This window comes from Melanostigma gelatinosum (assembly GCF_949748355.1).
Source record: "Melanostigma gelatinosum genome assembly, chromosome: 9".
NCBI lineage: Eukaryota > Metazoa > Chordata > Actinopteri > Perciformes > Zoarcidae > Melanostigma > Melanostigma gelatinosum.
In genome coordinates, this window is record NC_136642.1 from 1,888,513 (window position 1) to 1,907,901 (window position 19,389).

At 46.2% G+C, this 19,389-nt stretch overlaps 1 protein-coding gene across 1 annotated transcript in view; it reads left to right on the plus strand.

Moving 5' to 3' along the window:
• LOC306782371 (protein PTHB1-like) overlaps positions 1 to 19,389 on the plus strand; it is a 96,288-nt gene that overhangs the window by 8,748 nt on the left and 68,151 nt on the right. The window contains exons 6-13 of the mRNA XM_079275701.1: positions 254 to 428; positions 6,122 to 6,209; positions 7,019 to 7,202; positions 14,248 to 14,377; positions 16,065 to 16,246; positions 16,582 to 16,658; positions 16,734 to 16,787; positions 16,863 to 16,965. Of these exons, the coding sequence (XP_079131827.1) occupies positions 254 to 428; positions 6,122 to 6,209; positions 7,019 to 7,202; positions 14,248 to 14,377; positions 16,065 to 16,246; positions 16,582 to 16,658; positions 16,734 to 16,787; positions 16,863 to 16,965 (993 nt within the window). The remainder of the gene's footprint in view (positions 1 to 253; positions 429 to 6,121; positions 6,210 to 7,018; positions 7,203 to 14,247; positions 14,378 to 16,064; positions 16,247 to 16,581; positions 16,659 to 16,733; positions 16,788 to 16,862; positions 16,966 to 19,389) is intronic.

Sequence of the window (19,389 nt, forward strand, 5' to 3'; positions counted from 1 at the left end):
AAGATGTTCACTTCACTGTTCATAGAGAAGCAGCCAATACATTTAGTGTTCATCCCTTTGTTGTTACGATCTGTTGTTGGACTTGCAGTGTGTACTTTCTTTGCATAACTAAATTGTAATTTCCTCAGCAACGAGCCACTTGTTGCATTCTTTCACATATCATGAAGACCACCAGCCTGTGGGTGCTTCCAGGGTTCTCTTGATGGGATACCTGGGTCTGAATCCCCCCCCCCCCCCCCGTCTGTCCCCACAGGTCACCACTCCCTGTGCATCCAGTCCATGGACGGGATGCTGATGTTCTTCGAGCAGGACAGCTACACCTTCGGCAGGTTCCTCCCTGGCTTCCTGCTGCCCGGCCCGCTGGTGTACAACCCCAGAACAGACAGCTTCCTCACCGTGTCCTCCGCTCGCCAGCTGGAGAGCTACAAGTAGGTGTTTCCATGAAGCCTCCCGAGAGGACCGGCGTGTACGTTAGACTGGCATCTGGTGGTGGCAGGATGAGACCACCCAGCTCAGACCCTCTACGCTGGCCCTCAGGTAGAGAGAGTCGTCTTTAAGATGTGTAGAAAACAAACATTGTGATTGAGATAGAACTAAATATTGTTTCTGGAGCAGCAACAGTGATGTTTACAGCATCATATAAAGTAATTCATATCTCACTGGAAACAAATGTCAACATGTAAAAAGGAAATAACATTTCTGAGTGAAGTTAATAAAGTGAAGAACAGACTTCTGAATACGGCTCCCTACGTAGATATAGACGTCATTTTCTAAGCTAAGGAAAACATAACGGTTATAGTTCTGAATATTATATTCAATATCTGCAAATAAACTCCCCTTAAATGTCACACGCTGCTCCTTTTAAAATGTTCTTTCATGTTTCATATTTATTGTATGCTCTGTAATGCTGGTCACATATATTCTCGTTCTCTCAGGTTACACGTTACCTTTCAGGGTGAGAAGAGAAGCACTCACAGACTCACAGAATCAAAGAATCGCAGACTCAAAGAAATGTTCCGCCTGATCGTTCTCCTAACACGATTACTGTGTCATACCTTGAAGTCATTGAAGTCGGCCTTCATGCAGACGTACTTCTATCATGAGCGAACCTTCTTTGAAATCGAGGAGAATTGTCTGGATGCCTGTTTCACTTTACTGTTCATGTCATCAGTGCAAAAGCTACTAAATACGAATGTTTTCATTCTAAAATGCTTTACTTTCACGATGTGATTGCTGAAATAAAGGTAAAACGTAACGTGAATTGCTTTTAAAGGAACAAGAAAGACATTTTAGATCAAGGTTAAAAGCCCCTGAAGTTACTTGAGGTTGCTCCGCGTCATCCTCTGTCTTCAGGTTCCGCTGCTGATTGTCAGTGAGCGGCGCTGACTCAGCGGTCTGGACGGAGCGACCGGGTTTGATGGGAAAGCACCTCATGCACACGTTCCCCTTCTCCCTCTGGCAGCCGCACGGAGAGCTTTCAGAAGTCTCTCCGACTGCGTGCGTGCAGTTTTCTCTCCCAGCTGTTTGTCTCCGTGAGTTATTTAGCGGTTATCAAAAAACAAAGACGTAGCATTTGAGGGGATCTATTCGCAGAGCTGGAATATAATCATATCACGTATGTTTTCCTCAGTGTGTTCATTCAGTGGTGACAGCGGACTCTTCTGCGTCCCACATGATCGCTCACTGTTCACATCTCCTACTCCGGGTCATTCTTACGTCACTCTTAAAGGGCAAGTACACCCGAAGTACAAAAGAAACGTTCTCACTTGGTCCTGAGCCATGCAGATTCACAGCTTAAGAGTCTACAAATGCAGCCTCAGAATCACAGCATCACATATTCAACGGTTCACTTCCTGACTTCAGTCTTCATAAACAGTGGTGCAACTACAGTGCACAGAAAGAAACATTCCTGCGGTGGTGGCCTTGCCCTTTAAGACGAGAAAAATCATTTCTTTATGTCTCACATCTGGTTTGTATATTCAATTGTCATCAAGATCTTTCATTTTACGACAAAGTCAGCTTTTGTGTGTGTGTGTGTGTGTGTGCGTGTGTGCGTGTGTGTGTGTGTGTGTGTGTGTGTGTGTGTGTGTGTGTGTGTGTGTGTGTGTGTGTGTGTGTGTGTGTGTGTGTGTGTGTGTGTGTGTGTGTGTGTGTGTGTGTGTGTGTGTGTGTGTATTTACTTTATGTTATGGGATGCCGGGGTCAGGGCTTCACTGACTGATTTGATATCAGAGGACTGTTCAAACTGTTCTGCTTCACTCCGTTTATTTAGCCTGTTACACTCCTGCCCTGATGTGTGTGTGTTGGCGTCAGCTTTGATATTTTAGTTTGTGTTTACCCATCACACTGAGGGAGCGTATGCATGTTTGTATAATGTGTGTGTGTGATGTATCTGTTTCAGGTTAATTGGTGTGTTTGTTGGTAGAGAGATCCTCTTTCATATAAATGAGAACTGTTTCCTCAACATCAGTGTCCTACACTCAAACGTGCGTGGTGACTGATATCACACACACACACACACACACACACACACAGCTTAAATCCATTCACGCTGCCTCACATCCCATCATTGATAAGACATCCAAGTGAAGGGTGGACTCGCGAATCCAGTTATTTTTGCGTTGTTGTTTCGGTATTATGAGGCTGAATTGAATCCATTCACTCGTGTCGCTTTAAAAAGCTTAAAACCGCTGACATGTTTAACACGGTCTGTTTCCTCACGGTCACGGTGTGATGAAAAGGTTTCTCGACTGGCGGCCATCATAAAGCAGCTCGTTAGTCTGCTCGTTGTCTCATAGGAGCTCAGCGTGCACGCTGCTGCACGGACAGGTTCAAAGCTATACAGCTGGTAAAGAAATCTAATTTAGAGCGCTTCATTTGCTGTTTTATGCACAAAGTTATGAGGGATAGGCGTCACTTTTAGGGTCTCGTACGATAATTTGATTTATCCGGGTATAAAGTTATGTTTGGGGAATGTGATGAGACAATTTATTCTTCTATGAATAAACAAAGGGAGGGAAGTAACAGTCTTTATATGCAGCGCTGCATTTGCATTGAATTGTCCCGTTCCATGCTGCATATGTATTCTGTGTGCTTGCTGTTGTTGTTCCTGGTGTGATCTGGAGAGCACTTTGTGTTGCCTCTGGGTATTACATGTGCTGTGTATAAATACAATACCGTGCCTGATTTTAAACAGGTTGTGAGTAAGTGTGTTCTCACTGAATGTCTGAAAAAGACTAGAAAAGCAAAACTCTATTCATCCCGAGGGGGAAATAGCTTTGCAGCAGTTGCAATACAAAGTCGGACGGGTGGGAATAAAATGAAAGACACAGGCCCACGTTCACTCCACTCGCTCTGTGAGACGTCAGCATGCTAACATGCTCATCATGACGATGCTAACATGCAACAAATAAAGCTCTGAACTCACAGAGAGCAGCTGAAGCATTTCAACATGGCAGTTTGATTGACATCATGTAGCACAGTATGCACAGTATGTGTATATATATGTTTATGATCCAATTACACTTCACACGTACACGAGGGTGGAACATGAACATCTTTAGATTCCGCTTCACACTAAAGTCTTCAGTAAACACTGATCTGTGGAGTCAGTATTTGTGTGTCTTAAGTGTGTAAAATATGAAAGAAAACATAGAAATGATAAAGCAGGAATTGGTGTGTGCTGCTGTAAAGATGGCGGGTATGATGGGCATGCGGTGCCAGTGATGTGGCAGCCATATTGCATTGTGGTTCCGACGGTTTCAGGTGGATTTCAGACCTGCCATCTGTGATTACCAGCAGGTAAATATGTAACACTGAGTGAGGACCCCGAGAGGATGAATCAGCAGTTGTGTAGTGTTTTGGGTTTGCGGTCTGGAGTCCGGGTCGGGTTTGGAGCGCCGCGTTCATCCAGGTGTTAGAAGAGAAGGATATGTAGATTCCCGCCAAGCCGCTTCTTACTGCCAGCTTCTTACTGGAAAACTCCCGATGCCGAAGATGCCAAAATCAACTGACCGCAGATCAGTCCGACCGCTTCATCCTCAGCCGGTCGCCAACAGCTCGCTGATTAAAACTGATAGACCGCAGATCCGGAGAACAGCGGGGCGTGAGGAGGACATGGGAGGCTAGCCGAGGGCTTAGTTCATCATGAACATGCTCTGCAGTGGTCCACTTCATTGAAATGTGAATAAGGGATTTCTGGCCTTAAAGACGGCGAGTAGCTGGTGTCGTTGTGGTCTCGGGCTGTGGTGAGAGACACGGTGTGTAACCAGAGAGTCACTAGCTTGAGTCTCTAGGCCGTGTCCACGCAGCGTCTTCTGTTCTGTTTGAAGCACCAGCATCGTTTCTCCAGTTCCCTCCTGAGCAGCTAATGCGGCTACAAAGTGCTGCACCGATGTCGTCGCTGTGGTCAGCGGGCCGGCTGAGGAATATCTGAAGGGAACACTCGAGTGAGGAATGTTCCCTGAACAAAGTGCCCTTGAGCAATGCTCACTGAGAGCTTTCCTGTTTAGAAACACGGCTCTGCTCACCGGCGACAAGATGCTCAGACTGGTTCAGAGGTGTCAGCGACGATGAAAGGCTGACATTTCAAACCATATTCCACCAGGATTTGCAAAAGTGAAATTGTTCATCCTCTATGTTGTGCTAATGTTAGCATGTTGTCATTTGGGAGCCTAACTAAGAAACAATAAAATATAGTGAATTGTCAAAGCCACCAGTTTCAGATGGATATCTGTAAATCAAACAAATGTTAAAAATAAACTTCATCATCAGGAGGGTTTGATTTATCTTTGAGCATCACAGCATCAAACATAAGACGGCCTTAGTTAGCCTCTAAAGTGACGGTATGCTATTATTAGCACAACGTAGCAGTAGTATGGAGAGTATTTTGCACACTTGCTGAAGTTGAATGGACGGTGAACAAAGTTCTGACGTGGATAAAGATGCTTCACTCTGAAGGATTCCTGCATATAGAGTTGATGCTCCTGCATGTGATGAAATGGCTCAGGTGACGGTGAGCAGCGCTCACAGCAGACTGACAGTGTTCGTGTTCAGCAGCTCTCTCACTCTCACTCTCTCTGACTCTCTCTCTCTCACTCTGTCTCGCTCTATCTCTGACTCTCTCTGACTCTCTCTCGCTCTCTCACTCTCACTCTGACTCTCTCTCTCACTCTGATTCTCTCTCTCTCTCTCTCTCACTCTCACTCTCTCTGACTCTCTGTGACTCTCTCACTCTGTCTCGCTCTCTCTCTGACTCTCTCTCTCTCGCTGACTCTGACTCTCTCTCTCGCTCTCTCACTCTCACTCTGACTCTCACTCTCTCTCTCTCTCTCTCTCTCTCTCGCTCTCTCACTCTCACTCTGACTCTCTCTGACTCTCTCTCTCACTCTGATTCTCTCTCTCTCTCTCACTCTCACTCTCACTCTCTCTGACTCTCTCTGACTCTCTCTCTCTCACTCTGTCTCGCTCTCTCTCTCTGACTCTCTGTGACTCTCTCACTCTGTCTCGCTCTCTCTCTGACTCTCTCTCTCTCTCTGACTCTCACTCTGACTCTCGCTCTCTCACTCTCACTCTGACTCTCGCTCTCTCACTCTCACTCTGACTCTCTCTCTCGCTCTCTCACTCTCACTCTGACTCTCGCTCTCTCACTCTCACTCTGACTCTCTCTCTCACTCTGATTCTCTCTCTCTCTCTCACTCTCACTCTCTCTGACTCTCTCTCTCACTCTGTCTCGCTCTCTCTCTCTCTGACTCACTCTCACTCTCTCTGACTCTCTCTGACTCTCTCTCTCTCTCTCTGACTCTGACTCTCTCTCTCGCTCTCTCACTCTCACTCTGACTCTCGCTCTCTCACTCTGACTCTGACTCTCTCTCTCGCTCTCTCACTCTCACTCTGACTCTCGCTCTCTCACTCTCACTCTGACTCTCTCTCTCACTCTGATTCTCTCTCTCTCTCTCACTCTCACTCTCTCTGACTCTCTCTCTCACTCTGTCTCGCTCTCTCTCTCTCTGACTCACTCTCACTCTCTCTGACTCTCTCTCTCTCACTCTGACTCTGACTGACTCTCTCTCTGACTCTCTCTCTCTCTCTGACTCTGACTGACTCTCTCTCTGACTCCCAGGTATGAGACTCTGGCCGTGGCCACAGAGGCGGAGAGTCGACAGGATCCGGACCTGCCCCCCAAGACCGGAGGAGGCAAGAGGCTGGCGGTGAGTCTTTTCAACCGTCGCATCTAAACAAAAGAGGAACCCGTATTCTTCCTCTTGCACCTGATTAGGTTCCCGTTAACCGTTGAGATTCTTGGGTTGAATACGATGAGGGTCTTACAGAACATTAACGTGCATGACATAACGGTGTTGTTGTGGGTACGGTACAGTTTGTTGACAACGAGTTCATATGAAAGATATCGTCATTCATCAGATACAGTACAGTTCAATGACATGTTCCTCTGGGTCTATGACAGTCAAGTCCCAAGTACGTGCTGAGCACATACCGGAATAGAAACAAGATGATAAAACAGTGAAATTACGAAGAACCGCAGTTAGATTGACAGATTAAAAACTGCTGCAATAGTGTATAAAATATAAGCAGCGATGTTGATGAAGAATGTACAAGAAGCCTGAGAGTGAATGGAACCAGCACACGAGCGTAACACACACATCGTTATGATGAGCCTGACGTTAATGCTGCAGAATGGATTGAATGTCCGTGAGGAAAAACCTCACCACAGCCGTTCAGTCGGATATATTCTCTTCTCCCATACAACTTAGAACTTTCCCACAGCAGCACAAAAGCACGGATGCCAACACACACAGATCACGTCTTCATTCATTCACTGAGCTTCAGCGCTCTGGTCCACGGTGCTGCCTTCACGAAGTGGAAATCCCCAACGAAAAGAGACGAGTGAATGAATGTGAAGGGTGTTCACACAGCACACGTGTCACTCATTGTGTCCATCACGCTCCTTAGTTTAAAATTGAAGGTGTGTGTGTGTGTGTGTGTGTCCGTCCTCCTGCAGCCTGACTGGACCTTTGTCCTGGGAGAAACGGCCCTGGACCTCTGTGTGCCCTCCTACTCCCACGCCTCCTCCTCCATCATGGTTCTGGGCGAGAGGAACCTCTACTGCCTCCGAGACAACAGCCACATCCGCTTCATGAAGAAGCTGGAGTTCAACCCCAGCTGCTTCCTGCCCTACGCCTCAGGTAAAGCGGGGCGCTGAACCTTCAGCATCAGTGCAGCAAGATGAACCTAATCTTTAAAGGGACGTCTTTACCTTGACAGTCCTCGACTTCTTCTTGTCCAACAAGACGTTTCAGTCCGATTCAGACTAAAATCCCAGAGACGGTGATCAGTTTGGCGATAGACTGCAGACTTTGGGGAACCAGAGGTTGTTGCGTAGCTGTGCGTCGGTGCACCTGCTCCAGCCGAGCTGTTGAGCAGAACACAGACACGCGGTAATCTGCTCGGTGGCCCGGCGCCACTGACCGGCTCTGCAGGAAGCTGCTTTTGGCAGAACATGCTGGAAGAAGTGGAGGAGCTCTGCTGTTTGCATTCAGAGGAAAGCTGAACAGGCTGTAGTACATAAACATATGGCGCACGATGAGCACGTGTGTGTATAGATTGAGAGGTAGGATATGAAATATATTGCATATAATACCGGGCATAGATATATATGGACGAATTAAATGCTTTAGGGTGAAATAAGCTCCAGAAACCACAGAGTTATTCAAACATAGAACTAAAAAGCAGGTTTCTCCTTAACATTTTAAAGATACACAATACTTAAAGATACACAATACTTAAAGATACACAATACTTAAAGATACACAATACTTAAAGATACACGACACTTAAAGATACACGACACTTAAAGATACACGACACTTAAAGATACACGACACTTAAAGATACACGACACTTAAAGATACACAACACTTAAAGATACACGATACTTAAAGATACACGATACTTAAAGATACACGACACTTAAAGATACACGACACTTAAAGATACACGATACTTAAAGATACACGATACTTAAAGATACACGATATTTAAAGATACACGATACTTAAAGATACACGATACTGAAAGATACACAACACTTAAAGATACACGACACTTAAAGATACACGACACTTAAAGATACACGACACTTAAAGATACACGACACTTAAAGATACACGACACTTAAAGATACACGACACTTAAAGATACACGACACTTAAAGATACACGACACTTAAAGATACACGACACTTAAAGATACACGACACTTAAAGATACACGACACTTAAAGATACACGACACTTAAAGATACACGACACTTAAAGATACACGACACTTAAAGATACACGACACTTAAAGATACACGACACTTAAAGATACACGACACTTAAAGATACACGACACTTAAAGATACACGACACTTAAAGATACACGACACTTAAAGATACACGACACTTAAAGATACACGACACTTAAAGATACACGACACTTAAAGATACACGACACTTAAAGATACACGACACTTAAAGATACACGACACTTAAAGATACACGACACTTAAAGATACACGACACTTAAAGATACACGACACTTAAAGATACACGACACTTAAAGATACACGACACTTAAAGATACACGATACTTAAAGATACACGATACTTAAAGATACACGACACTTAAAGATACACGACACTTAAAGATACACAATACTTCAAGATACACGATACTTCTGTGTGTGTGTGTGTGTGTTCATACAACGTGTGTGTGTGTGTGTGTGTGTGTACCTGTAATGCGTTCCAGACTTCAACACTCCTCCCTGTCTTCACCTCTGATAGGAGAAGAGATGGATTTTGTATAATGTGATGACTGAGCAGCTGTCTAGCAACTCAGTCTTCTCCTGATGGAAAGACATCACATCTGGCTACTTCCTACTACACACACACACACACACACACAGAGATTAGTTATCAGGAATGCAGGTGTGTGTGTGAAACACAGAGATGCGTTCTGGACAACAATGGCAGCTAGAACTGGAGAGCATTTCTTCATTGTAAGAGGAGTAAAGAACTGAAGTGTTGCTCCTCTCCCGACTGGCAACAGTTTGATTGACAGATGGTTCATCCAATCACCTGCCAGGTTTTTTTTTTTTTGCTTGCTCTTTTCCAAACCGTTTCCGAAAGACTCATCTGTTCAGTGTGACAAACCGTCGGGCATGTCGGGCTAAGTTATCCCGCTGCTCTGGTTGATGTTCTGGTTTTCTGCAAAAACCCAAAATAATTGTGAAAAACTTTCCTTGAGTAACATCAAAGTGAACGATTCCCAATTCGTTGTGCTGGGGACACGTCCTGCCTTGTTTGATTCTCTCTGCCCGACGTGTTCCTGTCAACCCTTGTGATTGGTTCAGGGTGCATGGAACTGCAACACAAGTCTTATCCAAAAGCATCATCGCTCTCTTTATTTCCCCCGGCATCCAGGGGCCACGGCTCTCCAGCTGTTTACTTTGTGATGCGGAGGAAAGTGGTTTCACTTCTCTGAAGCCTGATTCTCATCACCACGAGCCAAACGAATCAGCCGGTCTCTGGTTGGACCTCCAGAATGAAGCTTGAACACAAGTTCTGTGTCGAACCCCTTTGAGCACGGAGCAACAAGCAACCTTTTTACGAGCGTTCTTTACAGTCTGCTGCAGTTTACGCAACAATGTACCATTGAACCCATTCTTCAGTTTCACACTTGATGTGAAATAGAGCTGACAGATGGAGAGGAGGAAGGATCCAGAAGGAGTTGGCTGGATGGAGAGCTGATGTTTCAAAGTGCCACTTCACTGTCTGTTCCAGACGTGATTTTGATCATTTCAATCACTCTTGGAAATTGGCTATAAATTCAAGACATGATGTGCCAGAGCAACAAACGCAGAATTTTTTGTTTTTGTTTTATTGGGTCGAGATTTCCCATTCCTGTCAACAATAGAAAAACCACATAAAGATTCCCACATGTCTGGAGACGGCAACTCCCGGGATCGGACTGCTGCAGCGCTGCTCCGCGTCCGTGTTTGCTCTTCGGTTTCATTGTTGGAAAGGCCGACATTTAGTCCCGGCCGCTCAGTGAAGAGCATCTTCTATGGCCATGTGCTGGATCTCCACAGAGCCCTTACAGACGGAGAGCAGCATCATCTCTTGACTGGTTCCTCATGCTTTCCTTCTGGCCTTCAGCCTCACAGCTGCCTCTGCTGGACCGCTGCCCTCGCTCTCCTCTGCTCCTCCCCGTCTGTCTATTTCCTTCTCTCCCTCGCAAACGACTTCATCAGCTCGACCGCTCACCAGAAACACTCAGCTCCAGCATTCACTCCGCTGTGAGATGCTGAATCTTTTGGTTTGAAATATGATTATTCGATCTTCAGCTTATTTCTCCAAACTCGACAGATATGTGAACCACGTGGATGTCAACCCAACTGAACACCTGTTGGATTTCAGAGTGAGGTGTTACACCGCTCGAAGCCACTGAGGGAATATCTTGAGGAACAGGTGTTTCTCCTTCAAGTAGGGGGCATGAAGCATGTGAAAGGGCCATTGTTTTATCCAGGCGGCAACCTCCGGTTCTGCCGAGTGAAGCCAAAGCTTGATGTGTTAAAGCTGCATTCTCTCTAGTGGCCACCAGGGGGCGACTCCTCTGGTTGTATAGAAGTCTATGAGAAAATGACTCTACTTCTCTCTTGATTTATTACCTCAGTAAACATTGTAAACATGAGTTTATGTCTCAATCTCTAGTTTCAAGTCTTCTTCAATACAGCATGATGTTCATTTAGTACATTATGGTCCATTTAGAGTCACACAGACCATAAAGCAGGGGATGCTTTAGGGCGGGGCTACACGCTGATTGACAGGTCTCTACGTCACGCCTCCTCAGTCCAGATATGGTTTCCTCCGTTCAAACAACAAGATGGCGACGGCCGTCAGTCAAGAACTCAAGGCTTCAAAACATCCGTCCACAAACTAACGGGTGACGTCACGATGACTGCGTCCACTTCTTATACACAGTCTGTGGTTTGATCCCAGCGGAAGTTGTTTTTAATGATAAAACGTAGAGGGAGAGAAAGAAGAGATCGATGAGGACAAAGACGGGAGGAGTTAATGGGAGGAGTAGAACTACGGGTAGATGGTTGGAAAATAACGAAAGATTATTCAGGAGATGGGCAGAAAAAAGCAGGTGTGAATAGACAGGAACATAAAAACAAGAGAGGAAGAACAGAAGGGAGAGCAGAAAGCAGAGAAGTGAATGTGGAGGTAAGAGCTGCAGACTGAAGAGGAACCGAGGAACCGAGGAAAGGACATTCAGTGAGGAGCTGACATGACGACACAGAACGCAGATCGGACCTTTCTAATTAGGTCCTGATTGTAATGCGCTCGCTTTCATGTGGCACCGACACACACACTGTCATTTTGACCCCTGCGCTGCACCGCCCTGCTGACCGCCGCATACGATATTATAACCTGTGTGTGTGTGTGTGTGTGTGTGTGTGTGTGTGTGTGTGTGTGTGTGTGTGTGTGTGTGTGTGTGTGTGTGTGTGTGTGTGTGTGTGTGTGTGTGTGTGTGTGTGTGTGTGTGTGTGTGTGTGTGTGTGTGTGTGTGTGTGTGTGTGCGCGCGTGCGTGTGCGTGTGTGAGAGAGAGAGGCGTGTTTGTTTTGCGTGTGGCCGTCACCTCAGATCTCTCTAGGTGGTACAGTAGCTGCTCCATTGGTGGGATGGACTGGCCGTGTGTGTGTGAAACATAAGAAGTATTTATATTTAATGTTTCTAGCCATGAGTCACAGGAGAAAGGGTCTATGTAACTTTAGTTTTATTTATATATATATAGATATAAAAGCTGACTTTGTCGTAAAATGAAAGATCTTGATGACAATTCAATATACAAACCAGATGTGAGACATAAAGAAATGATTTTTCTCGTCTTAAAGGGCAAGGCCACCACCGCAGGAATGTTTCTTTCTGTGCGCTGTAGTTGCACCACTGTTTGTGAAGACTGAAGTCAGGAAGTGAACCGTTGAATATGTGCTGCTGTGATTCTGAGGCTGCATTTGTAGATGATTTTAAACCTTTTGATCATTCATTCTTTCATGACTTTGAATTATGAATCAGTAAGTCGTACTATTTATTCATCTTTCCCAATACAGACTGTACACATATCAGGACTGAACAATTGTGGCCAAAACACTCAGTGAAATATCTTTTAGCTGTATTGAGATTGCATTGATAGGATCTGCTTTAGTGCAGAGGTCTTCTACATTTTTCAGGCCAAGGACCCCCAAACTGATAGAGATGGAGCAGGGACCCCCGACTATATATATTGTTTACAATTGTGTTTTATATTAAATGGGCCTCGTGCCATGTACAAACATACCTCTTTATTCTGCATTCAGTACTAAGCTACAATACCAAGCAAATAATACACAGGTTCATGCATTCATGTTTTCATTTTAAACAGGTACAGTGAGTGGGGGGGCCGTGCCGCTGCCATTTATAAACACACCTTGTCAACTGATACCAACGCCAACATCAACATTGTCTCAATTGCATGATAATCATGCACACAAGCTGATTTAAACGTGGAAACGAAAAATGAGTGCTGGCCTATTAGTACCACTGCCATGCATAAAGATACCTGTTATCTTTCATACAACACTGAACGATTACAATAATGGACACATTCATGTTTCGAGAATTTTTATTTTTTTAATTTTTTTTATTTTATATTCAACCACACATTTGGCGGACCCCCTGTTGAAGACCTCTGCTTTAGTGTATAATCACCTGAAAATAGGATTGTTGCTGTTTGTATCCTGTGGTTTTAGGAACACCAGAAGCTTTTCTTAAGCCCGAGCGAGCCCCAAAATGGGTTCTGGTACCGGTTCCGAATGGACTTTTCATCAAGAAATATGAAAAGTGGTCCATACATGTAAAATATCGAGAGAAAAAAATAGTCCGGGCAAAATCATCATGCAAGTCATTTTACACAATAATACACAGTTATACACCAACTAATTCAATACACGAGAAGATTTATCACAATATCAGGATTTTTGCCCGAAATTCATCTTTCATCACAAATCCAGCTTCGACCAAGGCGGAAGGATACATCATTTCGCATGAGGGCTCGATACGGCATCGAACCAGCGTGAACAAACTGACCTCCGACAAAGCATTCAAAACTTACAGCACAAAGCCCAAGAAACCTCACACTGCTCTCCAGAAATAAAATTGAAAATTTCTATACCGTTTGGCGATTTTTGTCCGGAAAAAAACAGTTAATCCACATGAAAGTTGGTGCAGCGCTGAATGTGTGCATTGAAATCAATGCGCTGAGATGTTCCATGTGGGGACAGGGTGGGTCTTTGGCCTGGACCAACCTATTTTTCGCATGGGGGTCGAGCCCACTTTATCAAGATATTTACTGACTAATCACCCTCAACGTTCCAAATAACACCCCTGACAGCTTTCAATGGATTATTACCGACCTAACAACGTATCATACGACCAAATCCACCAATCACAGGCCTTAAAAATCCCACATAGACACTGAGTCACAGCAGATTTATTTCAAGGATGAGACATCTGGAAATAACTGAACATTACTGAACATTATTGCAAACTGCTTTATTACGATGTATTGAACACTCTTAGTGATAAAGCAAGTGAATATATCGTTAATATGTAGTTATATAGTATATAAAATTAGAATAGAGCAGTGTAAAATCTGGTTCCGAAAATCTGAATTTTGCTTTAAATTCTGTACTCGGACCTCATTTTATGCTGGCCTGCTAAGTACAATTAGCTTGGACAGACCACAAACCTGTTGTGCTCTGACACTGGAGTCATTAGGGTTCATTAGGCATTATTTAAAAAAAAAAGATCAATAAAAGTGCTTTTTTTTTCAGGCGAAACTGAAACTTTTCAATTTGAGCTGTGTGCCATCTTCATTCACGATTAACCAGTAACATATACACAATATTTACACATGTGAACACATCTCGCAAGTTGTACATGTATTATACCATCAAAATCATTAAAATAGACCTTGTCGTTCCAGATCTACAGTATAAAAGGTATGGGTATGCTATTTCCGAGCAGGGGCCTAAAAATAGGGCGAGGGCTATAAAATGTATTAAACGTAAAAAGTGTAATCAAGGAAATCATTTTTAAATCATAAAAATGCCAATTATTTCTTCTTTTTTCTGGATTTGTTTAGTGACGGATGGCACCACCAACCTGTTACTAGGCAACCACACCAACATGCTGCTGGTTTACCAGGATGTGACCCTGAAGTGGGCGGCCCAGCTCTCCTTCGTGCCCGTGGCCGTTCGCGTCGCCAACTTCCCGTGAGTACGACCGCCGGCAAAACACGTCGTCACAGTCACCGGACCTCAGCGGAACCGAGACTTCACGAAGGACTCGCGACTGCGACCTCTGGAGGGATAGGCTAATGGCAGGAGATGATGTATTCCAGCTGGAAGATGAACCCCACAATGTCTTCCAGCTGGCCAATCGGAGCAGAGCAGGGAGGGGCCAGCTGCAGCCAATCATTTGTGTTTTCTTTTCTCCAAACGACTCCAATCAAACCGCAATTACAGCGCAAATCACAAACATGGCTGAGACGTGTGTGAGTGTGAGTGTGTGTGTGTGTAAGATGCAGGAGATAGTGTGTGTCTGGGTAGCTGTTTGGTTTAGTTTGAGGCTGTGTTGTTCTAAAGCACTTGATAGTCATCGTCTTGTTCATTGTGGGAGAGGAACACGCACTCACGCACTCACGCACGCACGCACGCACGCACGCACTCACGCACTCACTCACTCACTCACGCACGCACGCACGCACGCACGCACGCACGCACGCACGCACGCACGCACGCACGCACACACTCACTCACTCACTCTTAACAGCTCACTGTGGATATCTGTGATTTACAGCAGGGCTCCAGGAGTCTTTTCTGTGAGTTTTTAGAGGCAGTCTTGAATTGTATGACTTAAACCTGCCAATGGCCAGCCTCTCTTTGGTCCCCACCAACTAGTGGTCTACACAAGTCCAAATTCAGACCCGATCTGAAACAGACATGCAAACATTAATGCTTCCAAAATACAAAAGAAAGATGTGAAGGGACCCAATCAAGCAGCAGCATGATGAGACGCATTCACGCGACGTGTACGAGTGTAAATCTCATCTGGAATCTATCAGGAGACGAGACATTTGAAATGACAACTGTGTGTGTGTGTGTGTGTGTGTGTGTGTGTGTGTGTGTGTGTGTGTGTGTGTGTGTGTTTACCGCCTCACTGGACTGGAACTCCAACACATCTGCGACCAGTTAACACAGAGTTAAGATACGTTATTGCATCACGCAGCGTTTCCTCTTCCTGTTTCCATTTCGTTCCACATCACAAACTAATAATAACCTTTGTGTTCGTTTCCTTCAAAGCTCCCAACAAACTGTCACGAAACAAACTGCAGAAGAGAAAGAAAGTACCAGTTTGAAATGCCAATAACTCCTCTCCTCTCCTCTCCTCTCTCCTCTCCTCTCTCCTCTCTCCTCTCCTCTCTCCTCTCTCCTCTCCTCTCTCCTCCTCTCTCCTCTCTCCCCTCCCCTCTCCTCTCCCTTGTCTCTCCTCGTCTCCTCTCTCCTCGTCTTTTTTCTCCTCCCCTCCTCTCCTCTGCTCTCCTTTCATCTCCTCTCCCCCCTCCTCCCCCTCTCCTCCCTCTCCTCTCCCTCTCCTCCCCTCTCCTCTGCTCTCCTCTCCTCTCCCCCTCCTCTCCTCTCATCTCCTCTCCCCTCTCCTCTCCCTCTCCTCCCTCTCCTTCCTCCCCTCCCCTCCTCTCCCCCCTCCTCTCCCTCTCCTCCCTCTCCTCCCCCTCCCCTCCTCTCCTCTCCTCCCCTCTCCTCTCCCTCTCCTCCCTCTCCTTCCTCCCCTCCCCTCCTCTCCTCTCCCCCCTCCTCTCCCTCTCCTCCCTCTCCTCCCCCTCCCCTCTCCTCTCCTCTCCTCCCCTCTCCTCCCTCCCCCCTCCCCTCCCCTCCTCAGGGAGATAAAAGGAGTGGTGGTGAGCCTGAGCTCTGACGGTCGCCTCCTGTGCTCCTACATGGGTACGGACCCGTCCTTCTTCTCCACGCCGAAGGTGGACGGCCGGGAGGCCGACTATGAGCGGGTGGATGCTGAGATGAAGATGCTGCAGAAGTTCATCAGAGAGGCCTCCAGGACTCAGGGTAGCGTGCTGCTGCACTTTAACAGATAACCTGGACATATTCCATCGTTGATTCCTTTACTTGAATCAAACCAGCTGCCAATCATTTCAGTTGACTGAAGTGATGAATGCGAGCGACGTGTTGTATCGTATTCTGCCCGTGCACTCATGACTCATCACCGGAGTCGCCGAACAGTTGCCATGTTGCTTCACGTTCATCAGGATCATTTTTGGGGGAGTGGCTGTAGACTTGGTGGCTCTCTGACTAGATTGAACAACTTTTAGAGCTTTTAGAACCTTTAGACCTCATCGGGTCAATCATTGAAGGCTGAACTCCTCCGTTGTGTGTTATTTTAGACATCCTGCCTAAAGCCGACGGCGAGGAGGACCTGACCGTTACAGCGACTGTGTCCTCCAGCATGGACAGCCCATCGGTACACACACACACACACACACACACACACACACACACACACAGACTAATTATTCCCCGTTGTCTCGGTCTACAGCGAGCTCTGATCCAAGACATCTCCGGTCTGTCCATCCCGTCAGTGACCATACAGGTGAGCTATCGGCTCATCCCCCCCCCCCCTCCCCCCCTCCCCTCCCCTCCCTGTAATCGGTCTTTCTCTCGCCAGGTGAAGGTGAAGGCTCGTTGTGTCGTACAGTCGTCTAAGCTGACCGTCGCCATTCAGCCTCCTTTGGCCGTCACTCAGGACCAGTTTGCCCTGGAGCCCATGGGTCAGTGTGTGTGTGTGTGTGTGTGTGTGTGTGTGCGTGTCTTTGTCCTCCTTACTGTCTCCTCGGGTTAGGGTTAGGGTTACTGAAGATGTATTGTATGTTTTTAGAGGTTGATTAAACCGACACACTTGTGCTGTGAGGTAATGAGTGACCCCACCTCTCACTGTTCAGAAGATCAGAGGCTGTGACTCACCGCGCCGTCACGCTGACGCCACCAAAGACACGCTTTGTTTAGGTAGCGGTCAAACGGGTCCGATTCAGAAGCCACACTCACACACACACACTCACACACACACACACACTCACACACACACACTCACACACACTCACACGCTCACACACACTCACACACACAAGTCATATAAATACTTCCACATACATATCCATGGATGCATAAACACATGCACGTGTCACCCCAGTGTCCTGTTTAAATATAGATACACACGCTTGGAGTGAAATTGGTGTGTGTGTGTGTGTGTGTTTGTGTCACGCTCTTTGTCGTCCTGCACACACAGATCTGGCGCTGGCTTCCACTCGTCAATCAACAGCTCTGTACTGTGAAACACGAGAGCCACTGAACACACACACACACACACACACACACACACACACACACACACACACATTTTCGCCTTTCCTTTTCCTCTGCTCCTCTGCTCCTCTCCTCCTCTCCTCCTGTCCTTCCTAGGTGACCCCTCACTGGAGACCCTCGGTACTCAGATTTGGCCCCGTCACAGTCCAGGAAAACCAGGAAAGAATAAATGAACGGCGTGTTTTAATGAAGGCTGGGACTGAGCTCTGAGGAGTGTTCCTCCACTGTTAAGGTGCGAATAGCTCGTTCAGCTCCAGAGGGTTTGACGCCCACAGCTCTGACTGTTGATAGTTCTTTGTGTCGTCGATGGTTGAATGAGATTGAGACGGATTGTCCTCCCAATAAACGGCCGTATGGTCATGCTAGCGGCTTATTACCGCGCATATTGAAGTGCATTGTTAGACGGCGACCTCTTGTGGCCGTAGTAACAATGACTGGAGATGAGGAGGAAGTCAGGTGATGTGGTGTGAAGAGGTCAGGGTGGATGAACAAACCAACTTATCATACAATGGTTCCTGTGACACCTTCAGAAAGTTTCTCCTCATTTCTTCCTCTCAAAGTGAAGCAAAACGTGTCATTTGTCTCTCATTACGTGCATCAAGTCTTCTTCAATACAGCATGATGTTCATTTAGTACATTATGGTCCATTTAGAGTCACACAGACCATAAAGCAGGGGATGCTTTAGGGCGGGGCTACAGTGATTGACAGGTCTCTACGTCTCTCAGTCCAGATATGGTCACTTCCTGTTCACTGGTTGCAAAAAAAACCCCAAGAAAGGGCGACGGCCAAAGTCCAACATGGCAACGGCCAAAATATCAAACTTGAGGCTCCCAAACCACAGTCCACAAACCAACGGGTGACGTCACGACGAATATGTCCACTTCTAACGTACAGCCAAAGGCCAAAACTCAAGATTTCATACGCTGACTGAGTTTCACTCTCGTCTAACCGGATCAAATGATGAAGTGACGACATGTTGGACAGATGCGGGAAATTCTGGTTTGTTTCTGATGTCATTTGATGACTTAGTTCAACCTTTTTCTCCTTTGCGTCACAAAAACAAAAACCAGGAAAGAAGAAGAACGGATGCAAGTCACTGCGATGAAGCAGCAGCGGGTGTTCTGGGAAAACGTGGCAGTGATTTGGTGAAACACGAGCAACACGAATAACAGCAACGCTGCTGCTGTGACACCTTCCTCCTGTTTCTCATCATCATCATCCTCTTCTCTCTCACCTGCTCGTCGTCGCCTTCACACTTTACACACACACAACTCTGTCCTACAAGAGTCGTGTGTGTGTGTGTGTGTGTGTGTGTGTGTGTGTGTGTGTGTGTGTGTGTGTGTGTGTGTGTGTGTGTGTGTGTGTGTGTGTGTGTGTGTGTGTGTGTGTGTGTGTGTGTGTGTGTGTGTGTGTGTGTGTGTGTGTGTGCGCGCTGCTGTCCCATGTGTCTTTTTATTCTCTGGCTCTGTGCGTCCACACAGCTTTCTTAAAGGGATTTGTCTCAAAGCTACTTAACAGAAAACAAAGGACAATAAAAGTGTGTGTGTGTGTGTGTGTGTGCATGCTGTTCAGTGTTGGGAGGAGGGAGAGAGGGAGGTAGCGCCTTCTGACTTTTATTGTTGTTCCACTTTTTATTCGTCTCAGATGGCGACTCCCCTGTTCACCACACACTGCCTCCTTTGTTCCCTCTCTCTTTCCCACTCTCACCCTCTCCCTCCCTGTTTTCTGCCGTTTCCTCTTCCCATCTTTTCTCTCTGCTTCCTTCTCTTTCCTTTCCTTCTCCTCATCCCCTCGCTTTCTCTCCCCTCTCTCTGTATTGATCTGCTGCTCT